This window comes from Peromyscus eremicus, chromosome 5 (assembly GCF_949786415.1).
Source record: "Peromyscus eremicus chromosome 5, PerEre_H2_v1, whole genome shotgun sequence".
Lineage (NCBI taxonomy): Eukaryota > Metazoa > Chordata > Mammalia > Rodentia > Cricetidae > Peromyscus > Peromyscus eremicus.
This window is the reverse complement of record NC_081420.1, coordinates 20,930,892-20,955,757: the sequence shown is the minus strand read 5'-3', so window position 1 is coordinate 20,955,757 and position 24,866 is coordinate 20,930,892. Positions and strand designations below refer to the sequence as shown.

Below are 24,866 nucleotides of genomic sequence, written 5' to 3'. Positions count from 1 at the left end.
TTCAGAGGTGTTTGAGCTTCTTTACTTTCTGTTCCTTCTGAAGAACTGAAACCAGCATGTCATCATTATGTGCTAAGGATCCATTCACCTTTTCCCCATTACAATAGAGTCATCCTTTTGAAAATCTGTGTTTCACTGAGAATACACAGGATATAACAATCAGTCAAATATAATAGATGAGTGAATTTAAACTGTGCCTAGAGCCTGGTATAGTGGTGTATACCAGTAACTCCAGCAACCAGAAAGCTGAGGCAAGTGGATAGAGAGTTCAAAGCCAAAGAGGGCAACAGCGTGAATCCAGGGCCAGCCTGAACTACGTAACAAGATTCTGTTTCAAATACATAAGTAGATGAATAGATAGATAGATACATGGACAGACAGACAGACAGATAGATCTGGTACACCAAACATCTACAATTAGCATATCAGCCAGCTATGTATATCTATCCTTCATCCTCAAATTCAAGCAATATTAGAAAATACAGGGGGGAATTACATCTGTACCATATATAAAAAGACTTTGTTCTTGTCATTATTCCCCATTCAATATAACATAGCAACTATTTACATCAATTCTACATTGAATAAATTATTAAAAGGAAACTGGTTGATCTACAGGTGAGTTAAAGCATACAGAAGACATGCAAATATTTTATATAAGGATCTTGAATATTTTAGGCTTTTGGTACCCACAATGAGTCCTGAAACCACCTCCTGTGGAAGGCATAGTATCTGAATCCAGGGAGATATTGACGATGTAGCACAAATCTTAGAAGGTCTTATTAATAAAAACAAACCTGGAGCCAGGTATTGGGGTGAACACTGAAAGATCAGAGAAGCAGAAGAAGCCACAGCTTCCTCACTTCGCCAATTCCTCAGCTGATCCTGTTTCCTCAGACTGGAAGCTTCTGTGTCCTCACCCAAATGGATCTCAGCTGAACGGTTGCTCAAAAGCCTAAAAGCTTAACCAGACTCTAGTTCCTGTTCCTCACGCCTTACATACCTTTTTGCTTCCTGCCATCACTTCCTGGGATTAAAGGCGTGAGTCACCATGCCTGGCTGTTTCCAGTGTGGCTTTGAACCCACAGAGATCCAGATGGATCTCTGCCTCTGGAATGCTAGGATTAAAGGCATGTGTGCCACCATTTTCTGGCCTCTGTATCTAGTGGCTGTTCTGTTCTCTGTCCCCAGATAAGTTTATTAGGGTGCATAATATTTTGGGGAACAAATATCACCTCAATTGACTTGGTCCCCAACTTAGTAATTAATGCTCTTTCATTCCTTTCATCTTTCCTTCTTCCTCTCTCCCTCCTTCTCACTCTTCTTTTATTCAGAAGCATCTTCTGAACATTTCCTATGTGCTAGGGCTGCTAGTTAATTTTTATCAACTTGGCACAAACTAGAGGCACCTAGGAAGAAGGAACCTCAATTGAGGAACTACCTCCATTAGATGGTCTGGGGGGGGGGCATTTTCTTGAATGCTGACTAATGGAGAAGGGTTTAGCCTACTGCGGGTGGTACCACTCCTTGTCATGCAGTCCTGGGTTATATAAAGTAACTGAATGTGAGCTTGAAGGCAAGCTAGTAAACAACGTCCCTCCATGGTCCCTGCTTCAGTTCCTTTCTCCAGGTTCCTGCCTTGGTTTCCCTTGATGACGGAATGACAGACTATAGCCTGTAAGCCAAATAAACCTTGTCCTCTTCCGAGTTACTTTTGGTCAGTGAGTGTTTAGTACAGCGATAGGAAGCAAACCAGGGCAGTAGGCTCACAGCAGAAATACATTCTTAGGGGAACATGAAAAGTTCTAAGAGATCTGCAGTGTAGCACATTACCGCAGGGGCAGGTCTATCCAAAACGCGTCAGATATGGGCCATCTGAGTGGATTCTAAGGAAATAGTGGGAGAGAAAGGTACAATGAAAGGTTGAAGTTAGGCTTGGGGGTTAGGGGAGCAGGCAGTGAGTGACAGGATATGCAATTTCAGACTAATGTGTGTAGAACTTGTAACACAAATCCTAAATGGTCTTTTTAATAATAAAAAAAAAAAACAACAACAACAACCTGGAACCAGATATTGGGTTAAATGCTGAAAGATCAGAGAGACAAAGGAACAAGCCACTGCCATGTCTCACATCACCAACTCCACGAATCCTCTGACTGAATGTCTCTGAGTCATCAGGCAAAAGGGCTCCAGCAAAAAGGGCTTTAGTTCCTGTCTCCTCACACCTCATATACCTTTCTCTGCGCAGCCATATCACTTCCTTCCTAGTGCTGGGATTAATTGAGTGTGTGCTTCCCCAAATATTGGTAACAAAGACATGAGATCTCAAGTGCTGGGATTAAAGGTGTGTGCCACCACTGCCTGGCTCTGTTTCTCTCCTAGACTGAATCAATCTCATGTAATCCAGGGTAGCTTTGAACTCACAGAGATCCAGATGGATCTCTGCCTCCCGAGTGCTAGGATTAAAAGTGTGTGCCACCTCTGTCTGGCCTCTATGTTTAATCTAGTGGCATGTTCTGTTCTCTGATCTTCAGGCAGATTTTTATTAGGGTACACAATCTATCACCACAAGAACTAGTTGACAATTTAGAGATCAAGTAGTTAGGGAAGTAGTTCAGTACTGGAAGAGGAAAGGAAGAGATAATATCAAGACAAACAGATTATGAAATATTTCAAAGAGACCAAGAAAAAGATGGATCTAACTGTTAGGAAGACATTGGTGGCCTTTTAAAATGACCTTGGTAGAGAGATGAAGTTAGGAAGCAGGAGATGGAATGAAAGAAGAGAACAGGAAGTAAGAAAATGGGAATCTTGAGGTGCTGGAGTTCCATAGGAAGGTTGAGCAAAATCACAGAGACTGTGTTTGAGGTTAGAGAAGCAGAGAGGCCAAGGGTAACAATGACTATGTGAAAGCAAGGGTTCAGTGGAGAGAGACTGGGGAGCCCAGAGAGGGGTGAGTATAAAATGAGAGGGAATTGGCAGCTGCAGTACAGAGGAGAGAGCCTTGTAGAGCCTGAGCTGGGAGACCAAAGGGCAGGAAGCCATACTGAGCTCTCCTTTATACCAAGGAGGTCAGGGTATCCACCTGCTGGCGTTGGGCACTTATTAGACTGAAGAATAGTGACATCAGGGCAGAAAAAAAGATCCTGTGTGATAAAATTCAGAAAGACACATACAAAGGAGTTTAGCCCATCAATAGTTTCAGTGGTGGCATCAAACAGATTCCGATCACACCCCCAGAAAACCTTCTGGCTCGTGTGCTGTGTTTTGTGGAGTGTTACAGTCAGGCAGTACAAATGTTCAAAGGAATCCAAGCTGCTTTGATCGCTACCTCTCCTTCAGTGACAATGGTGCAGAGCTGTCAAAGAGAAGTCCAGTGCAAACATCGTTATTTGTATTAGATGTGACCAAAAGCAAAAGCTGAAAATTCACGTAGTAGGTATTCACGTAGAGAGAAGCGCATCCTACACCTTAGTGAATGTAGAAGAGGCCCATCGGTTCTGTGAATAAGCTTGATTTGCATTGAAAATATCAATTACAAAACCCAGCCTACCAAACTTGAGCACACTCTCCCACCATGTCCCACCCTAAGTTGTAAGGGGCAAGATAAGAGAGCTTCCAAAGAAGCCATTACCTGTTTCGAACTTTATTTGGGCTTCTAGTTGGGAGGGACAGAACAGAGAGGTTATCCTGGAAAAGGTAGGTGCCCTACCCCAAGGCAAATGGGGCAAGAGTGACAGGCTCCAGGAGTGGCATCAGGGAGCATAACAGCTGGCCTCTGTGGTCCTCCAGCAGCTTCAGGCTAGAGAGTCCCCTGGGTTGTACAGACTGTAGCCGCCTGCGCTTGAAAGGAGAGAAAGTGTATTTGGCGGGAGAGGGCACAGTGCTGACTGGGCATCTTGGCTTTAGAGTCTTCCTGTTCGCATTAGCCTATCTGTGCCAGTGGCTGAGACAGGGCTGCGGCAGGAGGCGGGGTGTTGGCCAAGAGCACTGACCCTTTGGCCTGCCGCTGGGAGAGGAGTTAGGGGGAGCCCTGGGCACAGACCAGGGCTAACCTGATCTTGCTCCAGTCCACCAATCCTTAACGGATTTTCTTTCTCTCCCTTCACCCTTTTCTCTGCTCTCTTTCTCTCATTCTTTCTCTTCTTCTTTTTTACCTTTTTCCCTCTCTCCCCCACCCTCCCTGCCCCCTTCCCCTCCTCTCCCCTCCCCCTCCCCTCCCCCTTTCTATGTGTGTGAGCCTCCTCCTTTCCTCTCCTCCCCCTTTCCGCCTCTCTCCCTCCCCCTCTCTCCATCTCCTTCTCCTCTCAGCTCGCCGGGCGACCCTGCTCCTGCCTCCCACATTAATGGCGGCTTCTTCGGAGGATGACATAGACCGGCGGCCCATCAGAAGAGTCCGCTCCAAGAGCGACACGCCATATCTCGCAGAGGCCAGGATCTCCTTTAACCTGGGGGCAGGTAAGGACGCCCCTCGCCTTCGCCTGGGTGTCTAGCACCTGCTTCCTTCCCTCCCTTCCTCCTGGGCCGGATCAGCCCCCACCCCTCCCTGGTGCCCCCTCCCTGCGCCCTCCTGCCCTGCGGGCGCCCTGCTCTTCCACTCGCTCCCTTTGTGTCGCCCGCGTGGGGAAGGCGTATGTATGTGTGTGTGTGTGTATTGCAGAGGTGGGGGAGGGGAGCGCGTAGAGCCTTACACCCAACCAGTGACACCCACGCGGGCTTTCCCCTTCCAGGAAGAAAAGAAAGTGTCAGTGGTAACAATGACCCCAAGAATCACTGGCGGGGAGGGAATGCCGCGCGGCTGTGGGCGGAGGAGATGGCCGGGCTTCCTGGATGAGGCTGTCGCCCGCCGGCAGGGTTACTACAGGGTGGAACTTGTTGGTGACATTCAGACGCGGGTGATTTTGTCTGGAGGGTACCACCTCACTGATGCGGGGGAGGGGGCGGGGCTGACTGGGAACAGCCGCTGGAAAGCCAAGTTGGTGGTAAAGAGGAAAGCGTGGTATACAGCAAGCAGTTGGGTGGACTCCATGAGTTCCAAGTGGCCCAGATAGAATTAAGTGAAAAGGGAGAGTAGGATGGGGCAGGAGGGGACGAGAAAAAAAAGGAAAGAAGGGAGGGAGGGGGAAGGGGAAAGAGTAAATGAAGGGACCAGAGATTCAGAGTTACTATGCTTCAGGGGTGTGCCTGGGGCACCCTGGGGCACCTAACAAGAGACACGGGTCTGTCCCTTGCTGCTTCTGCTCCAAACTCACGGTGGAGTTGCTCTCTCCTAAGAAGTTTTCACCACTAACTTCACAGACCACTTCTGATGGCTCCTAACCCCAGCCCTCGTACCTGTATTTCTTCCTCTCCATGCTGCCTTCTCTAGGCAAAAAGAGTGAGAGCTTTCTCCTTAAGGCTCAATTTCAAACGAAGTTTTAAAAATCAGACAGCACTTCTTAAAAAAACAGTTAAGAACTGAATTGGTGTGTCTGAGTGTGTGTGCGCTTTCAAGTGCATTTTGTGCACACGTGTGTGCTGGAGCAAAGAATAAGTATGTGATGTCCTGTGGAGAAGAGTTTAGACACAAGACTGCTGCTTGGAGAAAAAGATTCACTGAGTCAGCAACTTTTTAATGGCTAAAACAATGGGAACTGACTGGGCCAGAGTAACAAAGTATGTTTTCTTCTTAGTGATTTGGCTCTTCAAACGATGTGTATGTGGTCACTACCTAAATGGTTGCCCCTGGCTTTGTAATTGGAGGGGAGAGACCTTCAGTGTGGAAGTCTGGTCATTGTGGCATGCTGTGGTAGTGGATAGTGCTCCTCTGGGAATCCCTGCTTGTGCCTTCCAGGTCCAGCACATGTTTCTGAGAGGTCTTCCAAAGAACTGGAAAGTGCTTCTTTTAGGATGAACATTGTTCTCCCAGACTAAAGATATTAGGAATTGTTGGTGTCTTCAACTTAGTAGAAAAGAAAGTGAACTAAAGTATAGTTTGTAAAGATTGCTTGCCTTCCTGGTAGTGCTATAACAAAGTAATAGAATAAAGCACTAAAGAAGGGTCTCAAGTTCCAGCTACCAATTACACTGAACCCCAGATTCAAACCAATGACTTAATCTTTTACTCTGGTTAAATTGCTCTGGAGTCCAACTAAAAGACTGGTTCAGACATAATATGTCTTCATCTCATCTAGAAATAAACAGGCCAGACATGGACCCAGTCCCCACCCTGTCTCCCTAAAGGTACAGAGAACAAGATCAACACCATGTAGAGAAAATGCTGAAGGCTTCAGGCAGCCGCAGCTCAGTAAGGCGGGCTGAGGAGCTGTCCTGGCTTCCTGGTGCTGAAGTGAAAGATGGGGAGCAGAGACATGGCTGCCTGAAGGACAGCAGTGAGGGGAGCGCTCCTGTGATGTCTCTGAGGGAATCCCGGGAAAATATATTCTCCAAAAGCATTTCTATTCCTGGCCCCCACCCACCCCCACACACACTGCTGCCTGTTTACTGTGTCTAATGTCTACTGCTCCATGCTCAAATGGGACTTTTTTCCCCCTCTGTCTCTCTCATGTTAGACTGCCTGCTCACTCCTGGGGCTTTCTTTATTTTCCAGCTGGTTTCTGGTTGCTTTCTTAACAAAGTAGATGCACTCACAGATGTGCCTTTCTACTGTGTTTAAAAGTAATTGTAACCCCTGATTTAAAGGAAGAGACAAAGCAAACAGCCTTGTTTATCTCCTTAAGCAGAAAGCTGTAATTAAGCTATTAGTGTCGTTTTCAGGGCTGCTGAACAGGGGAGCCTGCGCACTCTCAATAAATTGTATAATCTGGGTCTAGTAAGATTTGCCTCTTAACAGCAGTTTATAAACAACTAGTCCGGCCAGCAGTTCTCTGTTGTTTCCTTCTTCCCACCAAACACAAAGTTATTCTTTGTTACTTCTGAATAAATTCTCATCCTTTTAGAGTACTTCTGTCAAATAGTTGCCTCCCCAAACCCACTCATTGTGTATAAGTCCATCTTTAGTATTTTACACATTTTTCAATGCTCAAAGAAGATACTTACACACATGTATTCATTTTTCTTGATGATCATGAATTCATTTTGGATACAAACTCCTTCCACTAACCCATATAATTGCTGAATAATGAGGACTGGATATTTTGAAAACTAATCAAATACTTTAGCATTCTTTCAACTATACCCTGTCCCTGACAGAACTTAAGAACATCATTTTGGAAACAAGTCCAAAGTTGAGTGTAAGATATACTTCTTCGCCTACACCCTCACAACAATTAGATAAGAGTAATAAAGCATGGATCTTTCACAACTATGTGGAAATACCAACTTCAGTTGTGTCTAGACTGAAAGAGAATAGAAATTTTCTGAGCCATGTCTTTTATTTAACCCAAATAGCCCTTCCTGGGTTTTAAGCTACTGTTCAACATTTCAAAGTTACAAGTATTGATAGATGGATACTTGCTGAAGATAATGTCAATGCTAAAGAAATTGAAGACAATGTATCACTGTAGGGCATTCAGACAACAGGTCTTATTTTGGACAATGGGGGCAGAGGGTTACTTATTTTCCCTAAGAAGTTCAAATTGTTGAAAGGATATTGTGTAACAGGGAGAGGGTTTGCACTGCCAGTAGCAGTAATGAACATCACTAACCTTTAGCTTGAAAGAGTTTAATCTTCTTGCCTTATGAAATCATTTACTCGCTGAATTGAAGAGGCAGGTACCTTCCTTATGCACTTTCCACTTACCTGTATATTATATGATATAGAATATTCAGTATATTAAGTGACACTAAAACTGAAGTTCTATATAATTATGCCCTGAAGTGAATGAAGGTGTTATGTGATGGAAAATAATTGAAATGTATATATTAAATATCTTAAAGAGATGTCAAATACAAAATTCTAGCTTCCTTCTGGTTAATTTTAGACCATCTAACCCACTCCCCCATATAATATGTGACACATAAGAAGCTGTGTGTGTGTATGTGTGTTTTACACACATGCATGCATATGTACAGGTGCATGTGAAGAGGCCAGAGGACACTGAGTGACCTCATCACTCTCCACCTTAATCCTTCAAGATAGGCTTAGTGGATCTAGGCTTATAACCACCTAGCTCCAAGATCATCTAACCACTCCCCACCCCTCATAGAAAGAGTTGCCAAGTGTGAGATGTTTGCTAAACATCTAAGTGGAGATATCAAACAAGCAACTACACAAGTGTCTAATTCAAATGAGGTTATGCATAGAAGTCAATAGTTATAACCATACACAGAGCATGTACTAGACAGACAGCATTTACTAACTGTGCTGTATTGAGGACTTTATAGGCATTGCCCATTCATGTCTCACAATGACTCTAAGAGACTGGCATTATTCCTGTGTGTGCATGTAAACTAGGTCATAGAGAAGTTATAATGTAGTGAACGAACTACAGCCAAGAAGAACTGGAATTTAGATCATGAGAGACAGCATCAAACTCTATGTTCTGAAAGGTCATAATTAATCCCAAAGGGTAAACTAACATCACCAACTCTTTCCAGAGGTCACTTTTTTTTTTTTTTTTTTTTTGGTTTTTCAAGACAGGATTTCTCTGTGTCGCTTTGCACCTTTCCTGAAACTCACTCTGTAGCCCAGGCTGGCCTCGAACTCACAGAGATCCACCTGTCTCTGCCTCCCGAGTGCTGGGATTAAAGGCGTGTGCCACTACCGCCCAGCTCAGAGGTCACATTTAAAGCTGAATATTGCTGAAGGACATAAATGGAGATAGGAGCATATCCTAAATCAGCATTACAAGACAGAACTGTAGCTGAGACTCATTGTTAGAAATGCACTTCATCTCACCCTCCTGGACTCACACATATACTTATAACTGTTAAGTATACTCGGATGCTTTCTGTATGGTTCTTGCCTATTCCTCCTGCTCTGTGCCATTCTAATATATTTTAATTATAAAACAACTGGTTACATTCCATTCAAATGACTTTACAACTCAAAATTTGATAAATATTACTTAATTGTTGGCTTTCTGTGGGATTTTTCTGGATTTGGAATATTTGCAAAGAAATAGCACTTGATTCTTCTGAATGGTTGAGAGTGAGGTAAATTTTCTTCTTATACCCAGACTGAATCAAGGGAATAGAAAAAAGGACTATGAAGTCAGGACTGGTGTAGCCTTCGGGTATCACAGGTACAGGCGGGGGCAGGGGAGGAGATACTTTCAGAAGCCCACAGAGACAATGTAATTACTTCCAAAGTTGAAAACAGCAATGAACAAGCAAGCCCACAAAATGTATTTGTCATTATACCATCAATACATAAGATACAGTTTATGAGCCCCGACAAGAGTGGAAATAAGGACGGTGAGGGGGGCCTTCTTCATCGATGAAGGACAGAATCTGGAGACTTCCTGGGTTCTGCTTCCCACTCGGCCACCAGCTGTGCCATCTTTTGTGAGGCATCTCATTTTCCGCTCCTTCAGTCCTCTGGGTTCTCTATAAAGTAGAATTGATGGAGGTTTGTTTTGAAGACCCAATAATTTAATGAATGTGAAACCCAGAGTAATGCTGGGCACACCATGAGTGTTTGTTATCCCAAGTGGAGAAAGAGCACTCTCCTGCTTCTCTCTTCTGCTGCATCTTCCGTCCATCTTTCTAAGGTACTCCTGCCTCCCAGCCATTACTTCCACCACCATCAGCACCAGTACCACCACAACCATCACCCCCACCACATGACCCCCACCACACATCTGTAATCCCAGAACTTCTCCAGCCATATGGAAAGCAGAGACAGGAGAATCCTGGCAAGTTCATGGGCAACTTAGCCTGAATATACAGTGCCAAATAGAGAGACTTTGTCTCAAGCAAGGTGGAAGGCAATGATGACATCCATGGTTATCCTCTGACATTTTACACACACACACAAACACACACACACACACACACACAGAGAGAGAGAGAGAGAGAGAGAGAGAGAGAGAGAGAGAGAGAGAGAGAGAGAGAGAGAGAGAGAGATTTTCTAAAAAGCATAACATCTTACCTTTGGGTAGTTAAGGGGAGTGTCTTCTCTTCTTTGGTGGACAAGAAGTTCTGTGATGATTTACAGAATTGCTGTTTCCCAAAGCCCAAACCCCTGCATATGATCTGCATCACATTCTGAACCTATATATAACAGTCTGCCTAATTGTCTTTGTCCCTTTGAGAACCAAGATTGAGAGTGCTCTCCCATAGTAAATTGCCAGATGATAGACAGAAGCACATGTGGTCCAAGAGACTGGGACAGCTTTCATTTTCTACCTCTGGCAAAGTAAGACATAGGAACAAAAACTGAAACATAAACTAACCCCCCTAAGGTGTTGCCTTTGCCAGGGCCAAAACCTAAATTCCACCTCTAGCAGTCCCAAGGGCTGAACACATTTACCATTGTATCAACTGAGGTCATATTCACACATCTGCTGTCAGTTCTTCCTGTGTAGAGTGTGGTCTCCATAGAATCTTCTCACTACAAGACACAGTGCTCGAGTTTTACAAGTGCTTTCGGACTTCAGAATTCTTCTGACTTCTCATTGCTGTCCTGACCTTCCCATGTGAGGGGGATGCTCAAGAAGGAACCTGAAAGCACCTGTATCCCACCCTAGAACCACGGGGAATGCCACAAGGGGCATTGACCTTGCTGGGTACCAGACAACCAAATAACCTGCTGGCACTCCTTCCATGACCTCCTGTCCTCTCCTCTTCCCCTCACCCTCTCTCTTCCCCCAACTAAATGCCCTAATATTTGCTTTAGCCTTACAAAGACATAAGCAGAAGTTTCAAAGCAAAACCTTTATTTCTGAGAGAGAAAGACTTAAATGTCCCCTGTGGATGCACGGAAGTCTAGGGCTGTTCATTTCCTCCCACTCACACCATGGAATTACAGTTTGCACAGCTGTGGAACCAGCTGCCCTGCGTTTACTCCAGACCTCGCTTGCACTGCCTTGCAGCAGGAGCCTTGTTATAGAGGGATCACAAAGCTGGCTGGATCCAGCTCAGCCACTTCTCCAGTAGAAAAGGGACTTCTGTCAGCAGCTGTGCTTAGAACTGAGTTGCTCTGTGTGCAAAACAGCAGTGCTAGAAACAATTTCTTGTTGTTAAAGCTGTTCAATTGAAATAGAACAGGCAGAAAGAAAAGTATGAGTGACTGGAGTCTTATTCATTTATTTGGGGCTGTACACTTCCAAGGCTCTTTCTCCCAAAGTACGGATCTCATTCATAGAACAAGTAAATATTTTCAACAAATTGTCTAGGGCCAAAGCTATGCTAAATAATTCAGACCACACCAAAATTCAGTTTATCATTTATTCCCTATTGCATACAGCTAATCATGCCACATGATTTTATACATGTATTTTACTATATTTGACATGGAAGACATTTAGTCAATAGTTTTAAGGACACTAGGTACTCAGTGCGTTCTTCAAATTGTGCAGGAATGCTCAGTGATTGCCTCTTTTTTCAAGTGCTAAAATGTCCAAGGTAGTTTTCCCTTGCCCTCTCATGAAAGGAGCTTACTGTCCATATGCAATAATAAATCGTTAATGCGGTTTGTGAAGTTTAGCCAAAGGTGGCCCCTGTACTCCACATTCCACTCAGTTCTCACCACAAAACCCGCTGTGCAAACAGGCTTGCCAGCAGTAGCTGTAAAGGATGCTTGCTTGGCCCTCTTGATGGTCTGAAAATTCTTTGTGCTGCAAATTTGACTCCTGTATTTGTAACTAAAACTCATATGGGTATGTTTTTCAGGTACCTTGAGGACATTTCAGTTTTTAGAAACAGGAGATTTTCTCATATTTTTCTTGTTCATCAAAATCTGAATCCACACATCCTACTTGGTTAATAGAATAGCAGCTAAAGAAATGGAGTGTGCATTAAATCTAAGACCAACTGGAACATCTATAAAAATAATACCAGGTCAGGTCAAAGGATGCTCAAGCCATCTTTTAACTCCCTCCGCTGGCCTCTGGGTTGTAACTCACATAATGTGATCTGTCTGAACAAATTCTGTTCTAAAGCCTCCTCATAAAGAAACATTCCATCTGCAGAGCCCTTTCATAGCCTAATTATAAGAACAACCGAGCAGAGTTATAGGCACCAGGGCCTGTGTCCTGGAGCCTCTCTGAGCCCACTCACTAAACCAGCGAAGTGGAAATACTGAGACAGAACAGAATGCTGACTGAAGTTAGCCAGAGCTGACATGTCTGACATAACCATTTTATCAGGTACAATTTTATTTTTCCCTTGCTCCTTACTTCATTTATAATAGGCAGCACACCCTAACATAGCCATAAACAAATTGGACAGAAATAGGAATATAATGTCGATATCACACTGACTTATTTGTACACACTTGTCCATGATTCATTCAAAAATATTGGTTGATCGTTTAATTTAAATCCAGCCATCACTGTACTTGGTTAAGATCTTTGGTGTGGAATTGCTGAAAGGAAAGCAAGAATAGCCATTAAGCACATTGTTCATTAATATTACTAAACAGAATGCTGAGGGGAGAGGTCTGATTGTGAGAGATGTAATTCCTTTTCACATGACACCAGGATTCCAATCTGAATGTATTATTACTTTATTGCTAAGCATCATCCTCCACATAGTGTCAAAATGAGGATACTGGTTCTGAAAAGAAACCACATAGGTTATAATAAGGCATAGAAGGAGACAAAGCACAGAACAGATATTAGTGTTCAAGTGTAGCTAGAGTTTTCCTGCCTGGCCCACAGTCAGGACAAATCTGTCACCTGCCAGTCCCACAGCCACTCAGACCCAACCAAGTAAACACAGAGACTTATATTGCTTACAAACTGTATGGCCGTAGCAGGCTTCTTGCTAACTGTTCTTATATCTTAAAGTAATCCATTTCTATAAATCTATACCTTGCCACGTGGCTTGTGGCTTACCGGCATCTTCACATGCTGCTTGTCATGGTGGTGGCTGGCAATGTTTCTCACTCAGCCTTCCACTTCCCAGAATTCTCTTCTCTGCTTGTCCCGCCTATCCTTCCTGCCTGGCTACTGGCCAATCAGTGTTTTATTTACTAACCAATCAGAGCAACATATTTGCCATACAGAACATCCCACAGCAGTTCAAGGGAAAGTTTTCCTCACCCGGAACTCGGGGAAATGAAAGCATGAATGGATACTAGAATACTGGTTGACAATGTGTGCATTTGTGGCCACTGAGCAAATGCATTCTGTGACACCAAGATGTATCAAGGCTGCTGCAATGTTCTTCCTGGTTTTTAAAGCACTGTCCTCCGTCTCTGCAAAGATCAAATACAGTCCAGTAGTCACAGTGAAACTTCAGTGCACTGTAGTGTCTGTCCTAAATTCTAACTGGTCTCATTTCTCCCAGGCCTGCTCTTTGGTGAGTTACAGGAAAACAATTGTATGAGTCATACCAGTCCATAAAAATGTTCATCTTCTCCCTCAGTCTAGTTTCTGCACATCAGGTGTTGAGGCTGTTTATTTTCTCTCCAGTAGCAGAGCACTGTACAGGGCTTAGGCTGTGGTAACTTCCCTTATCCCGCCCCTGGTCTTGTCTCACTCTAGAGTAAGATTCCTTGCTGTGGTGAAAGTCTAGAGGTTGTGTGGCTGGGAGCAGATGCATACAGCAGGGTAGTGAATACCAGACCAGACCTCATGTCTGCATACAAGAGAGTCTAGGAACTCTTGACTCGTTCAGGAGCTGCTGTAGTCAGGCAGTGGTGAACAATGGTCTGATCACCTGATGACCAAGGAAAGTGTCACAGTACAGAAAGGTAACAGTGGATTTACATCACAGATACGTATTTGAATTCTGACACTACTGGGAAATTTGGGGTCAAGATTGTTATCTTTTTGAATTTCAGCTTGCTTACCTATTATGTAATATATTATATACATTATATGTTAGGTTATATTTGTTATATATTATATACAATTGTATATATTATATTTAATATTACATATAATAAATACATTGTGTTATATGTAATCGTATTATGTGTATATATATATATATATATGAATTATTAAAATTGCCTAAAAGGGAGACATAAATCAAGGAATCAGCACAATAGGTGCTCAGTAAGCACCTTTCCTGTGAATCTAGGAGGAAATAGACATGATTTATCTTAGTGGCATAAAACCTTGATGTCTATCAAGAGTCTATATAAAAATGTGGACAATTTTTAGGAAAATGAAAGTTGACTTATCTTTATTCTGACATTTTTTTTAATAGTCATATTATCTATTTAATAGTGTTTCATACCTCCATCAACAATGGAATCCATAAGTAGATTCAACATCTAGGAAAAGAGGCATTTGTTTTCTGTCTTGTTCTGCCTCAAATGCTTGTGGCTGGCGAGAGGCTCTTGCTGTAATCGATACTCAGAAGTATTTGTCTAGTGAAGGAATGGATGAGAACCACAAGTGGTAAGAACTCCATCCTTCCAACAGACTGTTGGATTTCTCTTCATCATCTAGTAACATCTACGAGGATCTACATAGATCCCATCCTAACTCCTCCTCTCACAGTATCTTATGTGGAAGCTGTAGAGCAAGGAGACAAACCTATTATCTTCGAACTACCCACAAGCCAGTCAGGCCTCTATGGGATGATGTATGCAACTCTTCCATTCCTCTCTTTCTTCAGGAAGGGTTCACAGAGCTGATAGTCTCTACATCATTTTTATTTCACTCCTAAAAGTTGTGGTAAAGATAATATTAATTAGTCCTTTGATTTGACAGTTGCCACATCCCTTTACAATGGTATCATTAATTTGTCTCTGCCCTAGGGATTCCCTAGACAGTAAGGAGGATCACAGTTCCTGCCCCCTCCCCAACCCTGCATTCTAGGCAAGTGCTCTACCATGAGAAACATCCCTAATGCTCTTTTTAATTTGTATTTTGAAATGGGGTCTGGGTCTAGGTTGCTCAAGCTGCCTTGAATTCAGGCTATAGCCTTGAACATATGATCCACTTGCCTTAGCCTTTTAAATAGCTGGAATAATGGTGCTGTTCCACCAGACCTGACTGTAGTGCAGTGTGTGTGTGTGTGTGTGTGTGTGTGTGTGTGTGTGTGTGTGTGATTTTTTTTTTTGAGTCATGTTTTCTTTATGTAGCTCTGGCTGTTCTGAAACTCCCTCTGTAGACCAGGCTGGCCTTGAACTCAGAGATCCACCTGCCGCTGCCTCTTGAGTGCTGGGATTAAAGGCATGTGCTACCATGCCCGGCTCCGCAATGTAATGTTCTGCAAAGCACATGAGAGATGAAATCTTCTGTACTTTAGAGATAAGAATATCTTTGATTCAGTTCATTTTGATATTATGAAATGTGAAGCAGATATTATGAAATGACCATAGTATGCTTCTACTTTTCTCAGAATTTTCTTTTTTCATTCATACCATATTATTAATATAATATCATTTGATATGTTTTTGAAAGACATACTTAAGTTTATAAAATAAGCCACACTGAAATCTGAATCACGCTCTATGTTTGAGACTGTCCTTGGTCTTCATCATACTTGGGATAACCACAAACCAAGAGGAAGTTTTGGTTGATTCTGCTATCAGATGCAGGCTCCCCTCATATTGAGTAAGAAAATCATTTAAATATTGAAAGAATTGAACTGAAATAAATCATATAGATTAATTCAATCAACACATCTTGTAAGTGAGAAATTTGGAACTTTTTGAGCTTTGTGGTCCCTACAGAAGAAAAAAGACAATGACAGGGGATTTCATAGATTCTACACTTTAATGCACCTCAGTTTCCAGCACTGTGGTAGGGCAATCTCAGGTAAGTTCCCACAAACTGCCCATGTACATTTTCCCAAAACAACACGATCAATGTCGACATAGTGGCGACTTGAACTTGGTCTTGAACAGAGCATAGTGTGTTAATCAGCACACAGTCTGTAAGTTAGAGGCTGGATGTTAAACATTTCTTAGTTCCGCACCTTACAGTTCATGGAGTTGACAGTGACATTCGGTAGACACTCTGTAGGTACTGTTTAACTACCCCTGCATGTGGTCTAGATGTTATCGCTTGTTTTCTTGTGTTGCTAAAAATATTGAAGGATCCAGTTTTGGTGAGCTAATTTAATTTGGCAACTTGCCCTTCCAAGACTTATTTACTTTGAATGAACTAAAAGCATGCTAACAGGTAATTTTATTATCACTTTTCTATTATTTTAAATGGAAAGTCGGTGTGACTAGGGTGATGATTTGTAAGCATATCCAATGAAAATATGTTTTCCACCTTTAAAACAGATATTATGTATGTGCCATGGGCAGTTTGGAGCTGTTTTTGTAGAAACTATTTTATAATCGTACACTGTATTTTGGATAGTTACCAGGAGAGATGTGGATTGCTTTTGCAGTCTGTTCAGTGGTAAGCTTAAGGTGATCAACATTCCAGTGTGTTATGAAACATTGCCACATTCACTGGCCAATGCCATGGTAATACATTAACTCTGTTTGGAATATGCTTTCAATTGAGTACTTGTTCAGTCATTTACCATGTTTCCATACCAGCCTTGCAAGCTGGAAAGTTCCATCTTAAATGAGAAGTCAAGAGCTCTTTGAATTCATCCAGCCCGTCTTTCCTCCATGCAGTTGCATTAGAATTTCTGAAAAGTCATCACAGTAGGCCTCCATAAAGGATTCTCTGTAAATTATGTTTCAATTTCTAAAGGGTTCATGAGTTTTTAACCAATGCAGCGAAATGTTTGACTTATTTTCTTGGTTTGTGAATAGCTGCTAACTTGTAGTAAATGCAGCTGCAGATGAAACAGAGACCTCAGTTAAGCGCTGGATTTGCACAGATTAGAACCTCCTTTGTGTCCTTTTCTTATTCCCAAAGCATGATTTAGTGAAAAACATAAAGAATTACATGTGTGAATGCTGACCATCAGACTTGGGATTGTTAGTTATGTGCATGGGCTCTGTGTGCTGTCACAGACAGCAGTGTTTGATTTTCTTGCCTGTGTTAAAATTTTCCTCGTATAGGTATGTGGTGGTGGTGCACACCTTTAATCACAGCACTTGGGAGGTAGAAGCAGGTGGATCTCTGAGTTCAAGGCCAGCTTGGTCTACAGAGTGAATTCTAGGATAGTCAGAGTTATGCAGAGAAAACCTGTCTCAGAAAGAAAGAAAGAAAGAAAGAAAGAAAGAAAGAAAGAAAGAAAGAAAGAAAGAAAGAAAGAAAGAAAGAAAGAAAGAAAGGGAGAGAGAGAGAGAGAGAGAAAGAAAGAAAGAAAAGAAAGAAAGGAGAGAGAGAAAGAGAGAGAGAGAGGGAGGGAGGGAAGAAGGAAGGAAGGAAGGAAAGAAGGAAGCAAGGAAGGAAGGAAGCAAGGAAGGAAGGAAGGAAGGAAATCTGATCATTCCCAGGCATTCAGGTATATGGGGAAAAGAACATCAATGGATTGAGAATGAGAGATTGTGCATGAAGAAAATGGCGTAAGGATGAAAAATTCATGAAAAATAGCAAGACAAGACTAACAGGTGTCAGCAGAACCTGCTTGTATTACTTCAACCTAATCTAGCTGAATTAATGAACGAAACAGAAGACCTCAGCCACCTTGGCTCTAAATGCTATCCCACAGCCGGTTTGGTATTGTTCTTTGATACAGACAATGAGATCCTGTGCCACAGAAAGGTTGACTGAGGGTTTGCCTTGCGTGCATGAGGCTTTGGGTTTGCTTTCCAACACCAGGGAGACAGCAAAAGGAGGCCTGGCAGCTGATGTCATTTGGGAACTGGAATCGCTAGATTTGGGCCAGTTTTGTTGTGGTTAGGCCTATAGTGCTGTCTCTCTCTTTGTTGCTATAAGCTAGAATACCGGGAAGCCGTTTTCAGGGAAGAGATCCAGGGAAGAACAGTTACCACCATCAAAGTTCCATGGGAGAACAGACCTTGGAAAGTGTCCACTGTGATAAAGATAGCTTTCATTGAATTAAGATAATGTGTTAGGATGATGGAGGGATTTATTTTTACTTTCTCTTTATGTTTTGAAAAATGAAAGAGTCCCAGTCTTGGTTAGGGTGGGGGTCTCCTCTAGACCACGAGCTATGAATTCAAGCCTGCCTGCAGCCTACACTAACACGGGACCTATGGTTAGCTGATGAAGCCCTCCATGGCTTACTTTCCATTGGGGGAGTAATCATGCCTGTATTTGTTACAAGGCTCAAAGCAGGCAATCTGCTTAACGATCTTGGGATGGTCTCTGATACACAGCACTCTGGAAATGGTTGCTGGTGTGATTAGAAGGGGCAGCAGCCCAGTGGGCCCAGGATACTCATAAGCTGCAGATACTGTGCACCTGCTGAGAGAAGAACTGCAGACAGATTCGGGTGAGCAGAGCCAGCTGGCTCAGCAGCAAGATCTCTCCATGAGTCGCTGTTTTCGCCTTAGCCCTCCCTTCTAAGCAGATCTGCTTACAGGCTCTGAGAAAAACCTCTTTAGCCCCCTAGGTCGAGCCTTGGCTGAAACAATTTGTCCTTCACCACAGCTCAGGCTGTGACTAGGCAGGTCCAGAGCTCCTCCAGGCAACTCAACTTATAGGGTAAAGTATTTAACTCAGTAGGCAGGTCAAAGATGTGACAGAGTCATGGTGTTTAGTCACTTATGGTTCTAATTGCTTGGGGGTGGTTATGCAATCTGAAATGTCACTAAATGTGGGAGGCAGGGTATGAGTCAGGGGAAAACTCCAGGTCTTCTTGCCCTTTCATTGGAAAGCTACCTTGCTGTGCTTCTATTGTGATGACTCTGAAACTATTTAAAAATTACCCAAAAGAGGTAATAATGGGACCAGAGCTCCAGGCATTAATAAATATATTTTACAGTACATCATTTAGCATCCCTATATCTAGATAGATACGTCCCCTTGTTCTTAGGAGGCTGGCTCTGCTTGGGTGGGATTATAAACAGATGGGGACATAGTCAAAGCTCACATAAAGCCTCATTGGGCACAGAAAATGAAGGCATGAGACTGTCTAGTAACACAACCCTTTAGAAAGGAAGACAGTTGGACTGCTTCTCAAAGAATGAGTAGGAATGAAACCATGTGTGCAAGGACATGGCAAAAATGTTTCATGAGCTGACACAAATTTTTAATCAGAGAAAACAGCACAGATACATTTTGTTTACATTCTCCTAGTTCACAAGGCTTTAGCTGCATGTCTTTCAAATTATTCATAGATGACCTGCAAAGTATCAAAGGCCCATGGAATCACAGTTAGCTCTAGGTGGAGGGGCACAGAGGTAAAGGGGAGCAGCTGGGAGATGGAAGGTATGGATCATCAGAGCATCAATCTCCATGGGATGACAGACAACACAGAATCATTACTCAGCAGGAGCATGGATTTGGTTGTGGCTTCTCAGTGAAGGCAGAACTTCAGGAGTAAGGGATGTCCCCAGTAAATCAGAGGAAAGAGTATGTCTATGAAGGCAGTCTCCATGCATATGGTGCAAAGAAAAAGACACCCAGTAAGGATGAAGCATGTTATATGAATACAAAAATTCAGATGAGGCTGAGAAGGAAAGCGGACAATTTGAGGATGGGTCCCAAAAGCTCCTGATCACAGGATGGTGGACCGTTGCTTCTCTGGGAAGATAGTTTGTTGACATTTGGCAAGATGCAAGGGGGAAAGAAATAGCAGACTTGTTGAGCAATGTGGAGTCACGGCGTTTTAGAAAGCAGGAAAATGTAAGGACCTCATAATCATTCGCCTCTGAAGGGTGAGTGGGAAGAATGGGTCATCTCTAAGCCTCTGTCTTGGCCAGTTGGGTAGATGGAGGGTTCTTCTTTAATGAACTGGGAAAGAGTTAGCTATTCACTGGGTGGATGTGTGAGCTCACTGCCAGATGGTAGATTTGCAGTGACATCCTACTGAAGGATCCAGCAAGTAGTGAATACACAGGTGAGGAGCAATGGAGAATTTACTGAGGTCATAGAAGGGCAAACAAAGTCTTATGGTCAAAATTTTTTTGCTAGTGTATTAAATTTTGCTAGAAGTCATGGGTTGATTAACCCAGAATGCTTCAAAAGAATTCACTGTAGTTAATTAATGCAGTCCCCCCCCAAACACACACACATACTAGGTATGATCAGGCCAATCATTTTCCCCTGCCATGCCTTAAAATACCATGCTGTTCTATATTTTCCATGACGTAACAAAAAGTTTGGAAGCATGAGGCTGGGAACCTGTGGATGGAGAATTAGCAGAGGACACAGAAAGGACCTTTAAGGTTTTATTATTGTGTTTTATTGTAGCACTGGGGATGGAACCCAGGGCCTTGTGCATACTAGGCCATCACTCTGTCACTGAGCCATGTTCCCAGTCAAGGAGCGTCCTTTCAAAAGCCTGTGGAGAAGAGGCACCATCATAATGCTAAGGAAAAATAAAGAGGCAGCATGGGAGAGGAAGAGCGAGGGGAGAAGGGGTTTTCTAGAGGAGTTGAAAGGCCAGCAGGTTCAAAAGCACCGGTCAGCCCAAGCAGAACTAAAGCATCTTCCCTTTCTTTGGCAGAGAGAAAACAGTCAGTGCTTTTTTTAAGGGTTCTCTCTGTCAAGGGGCAGAGGCTTAGCTGCAGAGGAGAGAAGGAAGACAGCAAGAGTAAGGATTTGTTGCTTGAAGACATTGGCTGTGAATGAAAGACAAGAGCCCACAGTGTAGCTGTGCTGGGACAGAAGTGAGAGGCGAGCCATGCTTGAGGCTTCAGTTACACACAGGTTTGATCAACCAGACTTCTCCCTAAATGAGAGATCCTGTTCTCTACTCTACTGGGTACATTTCGTATCCTAACTCAGGACATGCAAGGTTTACATGTTGATTTTGCCACAGAACATTAATTATAAATACTCCAATTCCAAACGGCTTACTGCATTTACGAGTGTGTTGGCTAGACAGATTCCACGAGGGGAAAGCAGATCGTGTAGCTTTAGCTAGCAATAATGAAATCTCTTAAAACATTAGGCATTGGTGGACAGGTATTCTCTTTCCCTTGAGCTCCTCATCTATCCAGGCTTATTTTCAAGTGTAAGGAGAGATTCTGTGTCTCCGCTCTGCACAGTGGCCTTTCTCCTACATTCATCTGTTAGGTAACATTTTCCCACCACAGTGGTTTCACCATATGTTCTCTTTCTGCAGTATTTTTGACATTTTTATGGAGTCAACGGTATTTGGAGGTGAGTTTCATCATTCTCAACTACTAATATCGACTAATTGGGGTTCAGCATGACATCAACTCATTCCAGGCAACAATTTACTAATTAAAACAATATCACCCTCACCATCTCCTTAAGTTGAAAAGTCCATTGCTTTTTATGCTTGGTAAAACATCAAAAGCAAAACATTATTGTCTACAATTTAAACCTTCTGACTACTCTAGGATGTGTTGTTTAAACATAGAAAAGTATTCAAAGTGATTACAGATCATAGCAAATGGCTCTACTTTCAACTTCATTTCATTGAGTGAACATGCGACAGTGCGGTAAACTGGTATTCCAATGATTTCTTACCTCAGATTACAGTAGGCATCTAATGAATAAGTAGTTAACTAGAAAACAAATATGCTAAACTTCTCTTATTCCTGAACCTCCCTGTGGTTGCTAATTTTTTTTATTCTTGGAAGTTGGTACAATGTGTTTTGATACTCTCCGTCTGTCCCCCAACCCCTCCCTGATCCAACCCTCGCCCTCTCCAAGAATAGTTCCTGAGCCTTAACTGAGGGATTTTTATGTATAAATATCTTATTTAGGGCTGAGCATTCTGCACTCTCCTATTCTCGGTGTCTTGTTTAGCTGTGGGTAGCTGAGTTAATCACCACCTACTGCAAATAGAAACGTGTTTAGCATTTAGTTCAGTTGTGGGTCTCTGATGAGGATTTATATATATTTTACGTATATATTATATATTATATATTATATATATATATATATATGTGTGTGTGTGTGTAAAAGCTTCCACAGTAGTAGACTTCCATAGGACTTTTTAAAAGGTCTTTAGTGGCTGTTATCCCTCCCTCAGTTCCCTCTCCCACCATGCTCTCCCACACTCACCCTAATTTAACACTTCCTGTTCTGTTATTCCCCCCTTAACCTACTGTACCACTCCATTCTCTATCCCTTCCCTTGACAGCAAGCTGTTACAGCTCCTCACTAACTTCCTGACTTCTGTGACTATTTGCAAACCAAACACACATATCTGAAGATTCTAAGCTAACACCTATAAATGAGAGAAAATATGCAAAGTTTGCCTCTCTGGGTCTGGGGTACCTCATAACTATTGGTTGGTCATTCTTTATGTCTAAGGCTACCAGTGGTTCTGTCATCTCATCTTAATAATTGATTCTGGACTCTAAATTCTCTTAAAACGAGTGCCAGCAAAAATATAGCTTGAATAGCTTGATAAAGATATAAACAATAAGCATAAAATTCACCCACTTACATTGTTCAGTTCTGTGGCTTTTGTTATATTTACAGCATGTGTATCAATCACAGATTTGAGTAGTTTTGGGTTTTTAAATATATTTTTATTAATTCATTAAGACTTTCATATAATGTTACTTTGATCATATTCACCCTGATTCTCTTCTTTAACTTAACCCAGATCCACCCCAAATTTGTGTTGTCTCTCTTTTTAAAAAATTTAATAACCCATGGATTCCCAATTTGTGCTATTCATATACTTTTATGTGTGGGCCATCCATAGGAGCATAGTCAGTCCACCAGGAGCCACACCCTTAAAATAAATTGACTCTTTCTCCCAGAAGTCATCAGTTCTCCGTAGCTCCTCAGTTAGGCTCATGAACCCTTTTCACTCCATTTGAGAATGCTGACTGGCTTGATCTTGTGCAGATCCGGTGCAGGCAACCACAATTGCTGCAAGCTCATGAGTACAGAGGTCCTGGAATGTCTCTCCCTATTAAATTTAAACTTATAACAAAACCAGTCAGATAGTCAGACCTGTGTGTAAAATTTCAACAATGATGTATGATAGTAATAGCATCTTTAAAATAAGGAAAAGAGCTATGACAATTCTGGTGAACTTGCTAAAGGTATTGCATAAGCCTGTCCTTTTTCTACAAGTCTGGACATAGTCATTTGTGGGCAGTGCTTGCTGTTTGCATTTGTCTGAACTTTAAGTATATGTGTAGCTTGAGTTTTCCTGCCTGGCCCATGGTCAGGGCAAATCTCTCTCACCTGCCAGTCCCACAGCCGCTCAGACCCAACCAAGTAAACACAGAGACTTATATTGGTTACAAACTGTATGGCCATGGCAGGCTTCTTGCTAACTGTTCTTACAGCTTAAATTAATCCACTTCCATTAATCTCTACCTTGCCACATGGCTCGTGGCTTACTGGCATCTTCACATGCTGTTTGTCATTGTGGTGGCTGGCAGTGTCTCTCTGACTCAGCCTTCCACTTCCCAGCTTTATTCTCCTCCTTGTCCCGCCTACACTTCCTGCCTAGCCAATGGCCAATCAGTGTTTTATTTATTGACTAATCAGCAACACATTTGCCATACAGAACATCCCACAGCATATATGCCTACTTATTGGTATCTGTTTAGGGATGGGGGGTGGGTTCCATCCCCAGAACCACAAAAATAAGCAAGTAACTTTCCATCTCCATATAAAAAGTCCAGTTATTGTTATTTCAACTAACTTGCATTTCACACCTTTTTTATTAATTGTCAATCAACAACTGAAACTTCATATTTGGTTGGTGCTACAGTAGATGTTCATGTTCTGCATGCATAGTCTTAACATGCAGTTGCTATTGTTTGTACCAGGTCACCTCACCTGATTCACTAGTGTGTTTTTCTACAACTTTTCCTAAAGGGATAGAAGGTACTATTTTTACTTATTTGGTTCCTTTATTTTAAATAGGATTTTTTTAGAATGCTGCATTTCAAACTAGCCTGGAGAGGCATGATAATAGAACCAGAAGGCTGTCAGCTAAAGTACCATCTTGGTTCTAATATAAACCCTTACATTTCACAGATCTCATAATATCTGAGCTGAGAATATTTGCTCCAGGCATCAACTTGGCATTTTCAAAAAAAAATCCTTTAAAACCACATGGACATTTCACTTTGCCAGAATATCTGTTTCTCATATAATGCTTAAAAATACCAAGCTTCAATAAAAATATACCATCCTGAATCAGAAATAGAAATCCCTGCTTGTTTCCTGAGTCCATCCCTGCGTCCTTCTCCCTGCCCATTCCTAGGCTAGCACATACTTCTTGTGTACTTTGTGCTGATTACTTAGTTGATACGGTAATCAAATGCCCTGCTGAGAAATGTGTTGTAACCACATACAAAACAATTGTCTCCAAGAATTTGTGCCAAGGTTATGTTGAATTTAAATAGTCTGGATTGAAGTGAAAGGCAGAGAGAAGTCATAGTAATCAGAGAAGGCTGTTCAGTGGGACACTGAACAAGTTAATACACTTTAAATACATGGAGATGCTGTTGGTTTGAGCTGAGAATGTTTTTCACAGGAGGTATTCTAAGGTTTACTTTTACATATATGTTCATTTGTGTGTGCATGATATTTCTTTGTACATGATGTTCATGTGTGCTTAACATTTGTGATGATTACCTATATAACCCTGTAGTTCAGAAAGTACTCTCAGAATTTATCTTTTCAACTCTGTGTTAGACTCTTTGAGACCTAGACACAGGTACTATACTTCTCTGGGCTTCATAGTAAACAGAGTCAAATCAATAAGAGTATATTCAAATCAATCACTTTTTGAGCCCTTATGAATCAGTGAGAAGTGTAAAGGCAACATCATGCTCAGAGACATAGACTGTTCATATCATTTTT

At 42.3% G+C, this 24,866-nt stretch overlaps 1 protein-coding gene across 1 annotated transcript in view; it reads left to right on the top strand.

Moving 5' to 3' along the window:
- Window positions 1-24,866, top strand: part of LOC131910692 (phosphatase and actin regulator 1-like) — a 140,554-nt gene that overhangs the window by 23,989 nt on the left and 91,699 nt on the right. The window contains exons 2-3 of the mRNA XM_059262576.1: window positions 4,312-4,458; window positions 10,277-10,300. Coding sequence (XP_059118559.1) covers window positions 4,312-4,458; window positions 10,277-10,300 — 171 coding nt within the window. The remainder of the gene's footprint in view (window positions 1-4,311; window positions 4,459-10,276; window positions 10,301-24,866) is intronic.